The 12,245-nt window shown below is 36.8% G+C and overlaps 1 protein-coding gene across 3 annotated transcripts in view; it reads left to right on the top strand.

The window, feature by feature from the left end:
* The window catches only part of NAV2 (neuron navigator 2), a gene marked incomplete at its 5' end in the record, with an annotated part of 391,595 nt that overhangs the window by 354,301 nt on the left and 25,049 nt on the right, over window positions 1-12,245 (top strand). For all 3 annotated transcript variants that reach the window (XM_084263024.1, XM_084263022.1, XM_084263023.1), the window contains 5 exons: window positions 709-869; window positions 2,975-3,163; window positions 7,831-7,883; window positions 9,786-9,809; window positions 9,919-9,993. In XM_084263024.1, coding sequence (XP_084119150.1) covers window positions 709-869; window positions 2,975-3,163; window positions 7,831-7,883; window positions 9,786-9,809; window positions 9,919-9,993 — 502 coding nt within the window. The remainder of the gene's footprint in view (window positions 1-708; window positions 870-2,974; window positions 3,164-7,830; window positions 7,884-9,785; window positions 9,810-9,918; window positions 9,994-12,245) is intronic.

The following is a 12,245-nucleotide window of genomic DNA, read 5'->3' on the forward strand; positions in this document are numbered from 1 at the left end:
ATACAAAGGCAGATTTAAAACTGCTTAAGCTGAAGCCAGCGGGTGTTTTGCCATTGATAACAACATTTCTGTTGTTTTCTTTGCGTTCAGAAACAGAGTCTACTTTATGATGATTTAATTTAGTTTTGAACTAACTGGAATACACCTCCGCAGAACTTTACACTAATGTCTTTGGAATATGAATTATTGGGTCACAACTTGTTTAAAAATCTGATAATGGCTTTTCTGACTGGAATTTTGTTGTAATATGACAAAAAGCCAGCTAAGCTTAGTGATACACCACAACATTACTAAAGTGATAGAATTTTGGCATAACCAAAGGAAAGAAAAGGATCTCCAGGTTATGCTTTTATTTTTCAATCATGTATACGTAACACACTATTTTATTCTACAGTATATGACTTCTGTAGCTTTTTGTTTGCTACTAGTTTGGTTGCTACTAAAGCCATAGGAAAGTTGGGTTTTGAGGGTAGGTTCCCAAACAAAAGTGGAATTAATTTGGAAAAGCTTGGAGCAGCTCTAGAATTGTATTGGCTTTATATAATTTTTGTCCTTAAATTTCATGAGTTCTTCCATCTTTCTTCCCCTCTCCCCCCATCCTAAGTCTTGTGATATTTCATGGTGGTTGGTTGTTGGTTTTGAGGTTTTTTTTTTTTAATTTTGAATAAATTTCAGAGCTCATTTTGGGAATTTTTTTTTTTTGTGCAGGTATACTCCATCCTCCCAACTCCGTAATCAGGAAGATGCAAAAGAATGGCTACGGTCCCATTCAGCAGGAGGACTTCAGGATACTGCTGGCAATTCTCCATTTTCATCTGGATCCAGTGTAACATCACCCTCTGGAACTAGATTTAACTTCTCACAGCTTGGTGAATAATTATCTGTTTGGATATTCACAGCAATATATATTGTGTGTCTTGAAAATAGCGTATTACACAATATAATTTCTTTCAGCTGCTCTGAGTCCCACATTTAACTTCAGGAAGCACTTTCACTGAAATGAGCGTGACTAATTAGCATTATTATCTTCTATGCCCAAAGGTGCCATACTTGCTGTAACCCTTTGAAAAAACTTCTCTGGAAGTTATGATATGCTTTAATATAAATTCTGAGCTATTCAGTAGAACTATTTGTTAATATCATACACTGGTGTATTTAAAGGATTTAAGATTTTGCCTGCCTGTTTAGAAAAATTGTTTTGAAATCCAAGCATATTAGTTAACAATATGTGCCAGTCTCATCAGGTGAAGGCATTTTCTCTTTCTGTTTTTCAGGAAAATTGCATAAGGTTCAGTCTGAAATAATAGATAGAAGCCAAAAAGAGTGCCATTCCGTCACTTAATTACATTATTAAAACAATTTTTAAATGAAGGAAACAGTGCAGTTTGATTGACAGGATCCATAAAGCATTGCAGATTTTAGTTGACCGTATCAGCAGTTGAAATAACTGAATTTAAAGTACTAGTAGTGCTTCTCTCTGGTGTGCTGATTACATATTGCTTAGCTGTCTTTGCAATTTGTTTAGGTATGTAAGTTAATCCCAACATTATATATATTTTCTTTAAGTTACGTGGCATTTGGAAACTATTATACGAAGCTGACGTTTTCAGTTTCTTTTTGACTTTCAGAAGCCCCTCCATCTGTTCTAGAACGATAAAGAAATAATATGCAAAATAGATAGTTAAGCCCTTACTTGTGAACTCCGTGTGCTGTGTGAATCTGCAGCAGCTTACGCGGTCGCTTATTTTCTCATGCAGGTTTGAGTTGCGGCCGTGACATTTTAGAGCCTCAATTTGAGTGCACTGAAAAGAACCAGATTAAATAAGCAGCTTTACATAAACTGACACTAAAAATTTTGGCTGAATATACACACAGTGAAATTATGTGGCTGCAGCTATCAAACTGTCATGAAAGTTCATGAAAGTACCTTAGTGGTCTCCAAAAAAAAAAGGAAAAAAAGAAAAAAGTTGACTCTATGGTAAATATTGAAGATAATTTACCTTCATAAGATTCAAAAGCTATTTGACCACAAGCAATTAGCAAAAAAAAAAAAAAAGAAAACCCAAAGAACCCCCAACCAAATAAAAAATATTTTTCTGTGTTATTAAAAGCTCGGGAATACTGGAGTCAAAAGAGGCTGCTGTGTTTAATAGCAGATGTTGATATGAAGGTTGAGTGCCTTTAAGTGGAATTATTGTATCTTCTGCAATAGTCTATGTCAGTTGGTGGTGTATATATAAAAACAGGCAATGATGGCACACCAGGAGAAACCTGCCAGTTGTATACTTTTGTTGTTTTTCTCCCCCTCCACAAACACCCCACGCCCCACAAATCAACTAGTTCTTAGTAAATAACAGGTATAATTTTAGCACAAAGTTCTTTTAAAAACTGTGAAACCTGAGTAGACTTTTGTAGTCTCAAGACTGGCTGTGGGACCATTGGGTTTTGAGGCAAAATTGCTATTTTATAATTCATAGGACCTCCTAGTGGAAAGCAACAATTAAAATTAAAGCTCTTAACATTATATCACTTATATACATAGAAAATCATAATTTTCTGAGAACCTAAAGGATTTGAAGGAGATAGTTCATAAGGCCTGTTTTATATAGGTGAAGTACTAGTTTAAATTCCTTCAAGCATTTCAGTCTGAGGAAGGACTATTGCAAATTAATTGAAGGTTAATTAGTTCATGCCTGCAGGTGTTAGTGAGTTGACTGAGCTGGTCCGTAGAAGCACAGACATATCACCCAGTGTTCAAATGACCTCCTTGACTTGAGTTTTCTTATTCACTAGCTTGATTTGCATACTTGTTATAATTTTAATATATTGAATTAAAAAAAGTAATGAAGCCTGGAGAGGATGACATACAGAATTTGTGTCTTAAGAAAAAAATGGGCTTTGGTAGTTGCCTAAAAATTAGGTATGAAAATTTGTGGTCACGGAAATAAATTGGTGTTTATTCTTCACTTTATAGCAAGCCCAACTACTGCAGCCCAGATGAGCCTGTCAAATCCAACTATGCTCCGGACCCACAGCCTTTCCAATGCCGATGGTCCTTACGACCCTTACAGTGATACACGCTTCAGGAACAGCTCCATGTCCCTGGATGAGAAAAGCAGAACAATGAGCCGGTCTGGCTCTTTCCGTGATGGCTTTGAAGAAGGTCAGTAAAGCCTGCGATGCTGCTGGAGATGGTCAGAAAAATAGCATTCTCACAAAAAACAAGTATAAATTTGGTGGTTTTCCATTCAGTATCAAGGTGATTTCAGAGCACAGTTCTCTTGCTGTTAGATAAAAATTTAGTCCCGGTGATCATTGTTCTGATGATATTCATTTAATGATCCTTCTGGCCAGAGGAAAGCTTCAAGTGTTGTATCTAGACTATCTGTGTTTAAACAGATCCTGTTCTTCATTTTTAGTGATAACAAAATTACTCTAATTAATGCTTAGCATTAGCATATTAACATGTTTGCTTAAATAGGGCTGTTCTCCTGAACCTGGGCCTCCATAATTCTGTTTGTAGTATAAATAATTTATATTAGCTAGACTGTTGTTTCTATCTCTGATAATTTTTCCAGTATTTAATCTGTATTTAAATTGTCTTTATTTCTGCTGAATGTCCCGGGTTGAGATCACACAGCTTCAAAGTATCTAGGCTCTTCTTTTTAATTCCTTGTTGTCTTTTCAAATTTGATAAAAGAACCCCATGTAAATATAAGAAGAAAAATTAATTTACCTATAAATCAATATTTAGGTGGTTGCTACTGAACAAGCAGCATTATGGCTGTAGCAGGAGTAGTGATGATCTAACAGTCTTAATTTGATTGTGTTCTAGAGGCCTGTGGCTGAGGATCTTCTTTAGGGGTTGAAAATCATTAGAATAACATTGCAGGAATTAACCTTTGTTTGTGCCATGCTCTCAGAAACCTAGATCATCTGGAACAATCAAAGATTGCCAAATACGTAATCAGTTGAATTCCATTCTGAGATGAACAGTCTTGCTCTTACTAAGGACTTGCTTAATACAGTCTATGAAGGAATTTAAATCTCCGAATCTGTCTTTTTCTTAGATAATTTACTGAAAGACCTGCTACAGGTTTTATGAACAACTTCCTCAAAAACATTGTAACTTTGGTCTTTTAGACTTTCGAGTATGCTTAAGATTCCAGCAAATGTATTTTGTCATGTTGGAAGCTAACCTATTATATTATTATAATTCAGAAATTATTGTCAAGGAGAGAGGCTGGTTTGGCAGAATATTTAGTAAGTATTTTGTGTTTGAGGATGAATCATTAGAAACAATTTTTAAAAAAGGGACGAGCTAAGGGAAATGTTCTGAGAAGTGCTTTTCATTCATTTAAAAAAATAAAAATTAATAAAACCTTACAAAATTCTGGACTTGAAGGCAGTGGGAAAAGTTCACAAGTTGTAAGTTAAGAACTTGGTCCTGAATATCGCATATATGTTGTCTTGTGCTTTCAAGCCTGTGAATCTAAGTCACCTTCACAAACTCAGAGAGTAGATCAAAAAGTATGAACACATCATTCACCTTCACCTTGAGAGAATGGATAAAAAGTGTAACAGAAATTAAATTTGTGGTTAATGGACAAATTAATTTTATACAATCAGCCAGTGTCAGTGAAGTATAAATCCAGGTCTTAAATCTTACCAACTTCTTAATTATTTATTAAAACCTAAGATTACAAGACATTTGTTTCATATGAGCTTCAGGAGGGCCAAGATTTATCCTTAAAAGACTTTTCTTTTGTCTCCGTAGTATGAAGTACAGTCATGTTCTCTCACAGCATGTAGTTCTAGATGTTAGGTCTTGTAGTACATAACTTTGAGAGAAGGGTTTCAGAGCTGGAGAAATGCCATTAAGAGCAGCCTCTGAACTATCCAGAACTTCAGGGGGAAAAAAACAGCCTAAAAATTAAATGGTCCCTTGGCTATCCAGTGGCTTCACTTCCCTGGCCATCAGTCTTCTCAAGGAGCTGTGATGCCTAGAGAGAGAAAAGAATTATCATAGGATCACAAATTCTTTAAGGTTGGAAAAGACCTCTAGGATCATCAAGTCCAACCCTCTGTATAATACCACCACGTCAATTAAACCATGCCCTGAGGTGCCATATCTACATGGTTTTTTGAACACCTCCAGGGGTAGTGACTCCACCACCTCTCCAGGCAGCCTGTTGAAATTAAATTCATTGTCGTTGAGATACAAATTTTTATTCAGCTTTCTACTACTGACTGCAATACCTGTTGTTCTTTCTCCTCTTTGGACAGTTGATCACAGCTAGACCATGTCTTTTCTAACATTAAAAATGATACGTGCTTGCATATGCATTTATAGTGCTTTAAAATAATAGCTCCAAAACAATTTGGGTTTGTAGCCTGCGTGCAGATGCATGTTAACTGCAAAAAAACAGGAATCACATCAAGAGCGTAACTGCCTTCAGGCTCCTAATTAAATAGCCTTAAAGTAGCCATCTGCAGATACTTTAAAACGAAACTGCACAAAAAATATTAACTCCTTAGTTGTCCTTGAAACTAGAAATCTCAAATTATATACACAACCAAACGATGCAGAGGTGGTGTATGCATTGGCAGAGGCAGGAGTATGATTCCCAAAGTTATGTGTTCTTCCCCTTTTTCGTTTTGAGTCGTCTTTCCTCCTTTGAAGTCTCAATGTGAACTTAAACATTTCAGTTGATGCCAAGTCAAAAATGTGTATGTCCCAGGCCATTGCAAGGAGATCTGTCTCTTCTCTGGCCAGTTGGTGCAGTTGCTTTTATGAATACATCTCTACTAGTAAAAGCTGCGCAAAGGAAGAATATCGAGAGGCAAAGCAGAAAACATACTCTGTATGAGTCCATTGCTGGCCTTGTGCAATACTGCTTGAGCTTTGGCCTTTCCGTCTTGAAAACAGCAGTGCTAAGGAAAAAATGCAATTAAAAAGAAAAATGACAAGGAGATCACAACTGCCTATTATCTATGATATGAAGGGAGTTAAAATATATTAGGAATCTTCAGCTTGGAAAAATGATGATTTGAAAGGAAGCGGTAATATACATTTCAGTGTGTTATTAAGAGGTTGGTTGTCCATTTCTTCTCATATCCCAGGGATTTGGAGACACTCAAGGAACTTACTGGCTGATACAGCAGCAGGATGGAAACAGCTGCAAAGAATTGTATTTCTAAGCACAGGGAGAGCTACAGACAGAATGTGTCAGTGGATTTAGAAGCACTTGAAGCAAGTTAATGATAGAGAGATCTCAGTGACTGAAAACTTGTGGTCTGACTGCAGTTTCCATCTCAGTAATTTCTGTCTCTGATGATTCCCAGAAGATAAGGAGGTGTACCTGGGGAAAAGATCACTGTATCTGCCTTATTCTTGCATTTTTTTCCCTAAACATGCACTGTGGTTGCAGTCAGAGATGGAGCACGTGATTATACAGACCCCGAGTCTGAATCATACCAGTTATTTTTATGTTCTTAATGCAGTACAGTCCTTAATATCTAACCATAAAATCATTTTAATTGAAAATATGATTAACCAGTAAAAGCAAATGGGTGTGAGTTTTTTCTACTTTCTTGTGGGTTTTAAAAATTGTCTTAAATTCCTCCAGAAGGCAACTTAGACTTTGTTTACTTCTCTTTCCAACCTTGCCTTAGGATATAATGTCAATGGGAAAGCAGAACCCATTTATTATGAATGTAGAGTTGCAATAGGTAATTAGGGTAAAATGGCAGCTCTTCTAAGCTTATTCTTTTTTTCATGCTGGAGGATTTAGATGAAAGAAAAAGTGATTTAACACAATTTCATATGATTTGTATGAAGTTACCTGGAATTTGAATTAAAGTTTCAGTTAAATATATATTGTTTCTAAAAATAAAATTAAAAAAGGGTGATTTTGCATGTTTCAGGAACAGAAAGATTAGTTTCAAGTAGGTTTTTAATAGCATAATAAAAAATAACATGATGTTATATATAAATTGTAACATTGGGGTGGTGGTAACAACCTTAAGAATCAACATGTATGTGTGTCTTTTACTGAATGCCTATTTAAATGCAAAACCTGCTTGTAACAGATTCTTTTCCAGAAAAGGTTTTATACCCATGTTTTTACATAGATACTTTTTTTATGTGAGAAGAAACTCAACCTTATTAAATAAATAGACCAAAAATCCCTGTAGGGATATGGGATCTTCAGCTCACTGATGCCCATGATGTGACTCCTTTGTAGTCAGCACAAGGAAGATACAACTGCATTCAGGGGACAACTCAGAGCCCCAAAATTATACAATGGTTTCTGCCCTGGGTGTCCACATCTTCTTCTGGAGCATTTTGTTACATATCGTAGTCTTCTCAATATATACTTATCTCCATCTTTGTCAGCTGCTTAAAGAAAATACCACCACCCCATCTCAATCTCATCTAAAACTGAAGATGAAGCTGTTAGATTTACTTGTGTAATCTGTCCTGCATTTCACTTAGTTTGTTGCTCTTTTTATCCTTGTGCAAGAGTCTTAAGATAAGCTCTCAAGAGGAGGGGACCTTCATCAATTTTTCATCTTCTTGACCACCCCTCCTTCCTCCCAAAACAAGTATTATCAAATTGTTAAAACAGCTTTGCCTTTACCACACCTGGCAATGCATTCTTCAAACTGTACATTATAGGTACAGTAACATAATTAAGTTTATGATGGATGATGAAATTCATGGAAGTATTTCTTCAGTAGGCTGTCAGTTTTCAGTGGATGATCTGTGATAGTTCCTCTATGTGGTTATTGTGTTTATATTCAGTCTGTTTATTTTCTTTTCTGCAGTGCATGGTTCTTCTCTCTCTTTGGTGTCCAGTACATCATCTATTTACTCAACAGTGAGTATAATGAAATAAAAAATTTGGTGATTTATTTTACATCAGCATTTTACAACCATGCTAAATAGTCTTTGCCACAAAGGAGCTCAATAGATCTGAGGAGATTTGAACTTTGTTACCTAAAGCACCCCAAACCATGCTAAGTAATGTTATTCCAGTCTTGTACTAATGATTTGCTACTAATGACATTTGAATACTTTTTTAATGCACAGATTTGAGTAATGCTAAAGATGCCATTTGTTCACTATGCTGGCAATATTTTCTCCAGAAGCATGTATTAATTTAAGTTACCTGACCCTTAAATAAGATTTACTGAAGTTTGAAAATATAGGTCCTTTAAATGTGTGCTGTGTGTGCTTATTTTCTTCTGATAGCCTCATGAAGGATATTCCATTTAAACATATTTCATGGAAAAGCCTTGTCAAGTAAGCCCATGCCTGTGTTGTAACAGAGAGGTGAGGTTGCAACACGCTGACCTGGTCTTGCCTAGCTTTTCGCTAGCTCATTGGGGTGTTAACTGCAGTGACCCAGGGGCACAGTAGGTTCCAGCCCACACAAGACTGTACAGAAATATTTGGCACTGAAGGTAAAATCCCAGTGGCTTCACTGCTGGTAATATCCAAACTAGCTAGTTTAAAAGGAGATCATGTATTCCTGGCATGCTGCGATCACAGTTTTGGGGGTTTCTTAAAGCACTACCCTTTAAAGAAGAAAAAAAAGTGGGTAATAATTACTTCATTAAGATGTGTTAATTGAGGAAGACCTTTAATTTTGAATTTTTATGCAAGTATGATGCAGCTTCATGCTTGCCATCTATTCATGGCTGAAACAAGCACATGTGATACAAGAATATGTGGAAGAACTTGCGCTTGGCAGATCATGTGTAACTGTCTCTGAAGTCTGTCAAGCCAGTGCAGTGTTACTGTTATTTCACGTGCAGGTTTCACTGTTAGGAAGCTATATGGGTAACATGGCCTTAAGACCTTGATAATAAATTGCAAATAGTGCCTTTGATTATTGACCTTGCCTCCAGCAAGGTCCGTATGAAGCCAAAGCAGATAATGTGTTGGAAGGATGGAAAACGGACCTTTTACTCTGGGCTGTTGTTCATAGCCCTGAGAACGATGGGGAGACTAACTCAACAGTCTGCTGCCTAAGATTCTGGTTTATGTGCTTTCTGCCTGAACACAAGTAGCTCTTAATAGTGTGGCTTGATGGGTGGAATTTTCATGGTGACTGGTAGTGAACATGTTTGCATAAGGATGGTGGAGTGTGTAACTTACTACCATATACTTCTCCTTAAGCAGAGAACTTTGGTTAGAAACAAGCCATAACAGCCACAGTTTTATCATGCAGAACACAAGGAAATCCACTTGGCATCCTCAGATAACTTAGCTGTGTGCCCTCATTTTTTCATCGCCACGGTGTTTAGGCAGCACCCTAGTGGAAGTCAATTCCTCCCCCCACCCCACCCCATAATTTTGGAATGCAAAAACATGATCTCCATCCCATGGAGAGCTGAACATGGGAGGAAGGGAATTGCCTAGGATCAGCCATGTTCTGTGACAGTCCTGGCTCATCAGAGCCTCAGTGCAGTGCCTTATGCCTGGAGCCAGGACTTCACCCTTCTACGGTTCAGACTCAGGCTGGTCATCAGGCTGACAAGCGGAGCCCAAATTCCTTCCTGCAGGAAGAAGTGCTGTAAAAGCAGCATGTTGTCTTTTTCCTGATGAGTACATAAATTAGGAGCTTATTTTAGATTGAATGTGGATGTGGGAATTCAAAATAAGGCATTCACATTAGAGGTTTTGAAATGAAAAAAAAATTGAAAAATTTAATAAATTTGTTAGGCTGGTTAAGTTGTAAGGTGCTCATGTATATTCTTCTCCTTTTATTTTGTAGCCTGAAGAGAAGTGCCAGTCAGAGGTAAGAGCAAATCGTATTTGACAGGCAGAACTGAGACACTCTGCATTTCATGTCTTGCTATTTCACTTCTCCATATTACAGTGCAGTAACATACTCTTTTAAAATACAGATTCGCAAGCTACGAAGAGAATTGGATGCATCCCAAGAAAAAGTGTCAGCTCTGACAACTCAGTTGACTGCCAATGTGAGTACAATTCTGAGAAAAACACTAGCAGGGAACGGATTTAATGCACCGACTACCACACCAGTTTATCTAAGTGACAAAAAGATTTCATGTGTATAAACATTTGGTTCGCATTACCTATGTGTTTGAAGAAATAACTACAGGCATGCAGGACCTCTCCAAAAATAACATCCTCTGTCCTACTGTGTCTTCTTATGCCTTTCTTTAAATACTGAATTAAAATACTCATTTGGTTTTATGTAAACCCTTGTCAGATTTTGTGAAAATCATTGAAGGCAGTGTCTTTTTTTTATAAATAGCATCTGGTTTTGTCATTTGGGTGGGATGAGATATATACAGATGAAGGTGTTAATCAGTAGGAGTAAAAAATGGTGGAAACATGGTTTGAAATACATTCTACTTTGCTATTGCATAAAGATATGGGCTAAGGGCATGACAGGTAACAGTGGTGTAAGGGGCTCTAAGAACTAATTTACAGTTACCTGATTTTTAGCAGTGTAGACAATACTTCTGCTTGTTTCCTCCAAGGAATTTGATGAATAAGAAATGTCAGAAAAAAAATTTGGAAGCCAGGAGGTGTTGAGGCAACACCACGTATGACCCTGAGCAAGTTTATTTGTGTGTTCTGTGCTATAGGCACAGACAGGAGAAATCTGTAAAACAGAAGCTTGCTAGAAAAATAAGCAATTCTAGAGTAAATAAGCTACAGATGAATAGTCATCAAACCAGATTGTACTGACATGCCAGTCTGTGGGAATGAACAAACATCAGAACACGTGTTACTGAAGAGAACACTCCTGTCCATCAGCTCTCTGAATAGGTGGGATACAAAATTTGGTGCAGTAAAGGACAGATTTCATCTGAGCGGTAACACCTATCACTGGATGGATTGAAGGGGAGATCTACTGTGGCATTTGCTGCAGGCATTGCAGGGCTTCATCCAGCTTGCAAAATGGAAAAGGAAAACTGGGAACATGGCTAAGTTGAATAAAAGGGCTTTGACTGCATGTAACCACTCAGTCACTTCCCCCAGAGGAAAATTTTTTAAATCTTGCAGATCTTCCAAAAATTAACTCTTATGTTTGCCTTTCAAATACAAAGGGGACTGTACACACAAGTTTTCATCTAGAAGCTTTTCTTACAGATTCTCTTGCATGTTTTTTTATCATGTGCTTAAATAATTAGTTTTGTTGTGTTCTCCTTCCTATGGTGTTGAGATACAGTAGGCTGTTACTCAGCACCAGAGTTAGTAGCCTATTTCCAAACGTAGTGAGTAGCATGTGCTACTCTGTGCCTGCCCCACTGCCATTAATTTGCCTGAGAATTTATGTGTGAGCAATGTTTTATCCTACTATCTTTGTGGAGCATAGTTTTTACATATGCTGTATGTTTTTGTTTCCTGTGGAGTCATTTGGGTTTTCTGGTAGAGGGGTGAGGGCTGGGCTTTTACCCCTCAGAAAATTATTTATAGTTTTGCTAATATTTTTTCATTCACTTCATGAACATTTTGTAGGGTTTTTTAAATTCATGCTCTTTACATTTCTTAGACTTGTCCTTTATTTGTCCGTAAATCAGCAACAGCCTGCTGCAGAGGTGTTGCTGTAACTGTTCTAGTAAGACATCTCAGTCTCTACCCAGTTCTTTTCAGAGAACCTACTCTTTTTTTATGTAAAGAGCCAGGTCTGTTCCCCAAAAAGTTAAGACTAATAAATGCTGTTTGTTCAGACAGTGCTTTATGGACATTTCCTTTACACAAGGTTTTGGGTTTTTTTTTTTAAATAAAATGCTTTTAACTTAGGGAATTTTAATTGCAGAAGCTAATAAATACATCTATTTATTTAAAGAAAGAAATATTTTTATTTAATTTGTTAAATTTCCTGTGAATTTTCCTATATAGACACAACAGCTTTTGATGCAAATGCATTAAGTGTTTGTGTTCCATTATTAATGCATGTGGTCCCACTTGTCCATGCATATTTTGGTTTTGCAAAGTATTTTTGAGGATTCATGAATATCTTCAGTTTTGTTGTTCCCAGTTCATCCTCCCCAACAGAAGCTTTACAGTCTGCATTTTTAAAATAAATATTTAGATTTCCATACATGTGTAGCATAAGGGTTTAAATTACTTCTTTCTATTTTCTCACAGTCTCAGCTCTGCTTATTTTCGTAGGAGCTGATGGGAATGAGAGATGCACATCCTGATGTTATTGTACAGCTCATGTTTGTTTTCATTGCAAACGTGAGAACAGTTA

Source organism: Gallinula chloropus (assembly GCF_964237585.1).
Source record: "Gallinula chloropus genome assembly, chromosome: 4".
NCBI lineage: Eukaryota > Metazoa > Chordata > Aves > Gruiformes > Rallidae > Gallinula > Gallinula chloropus.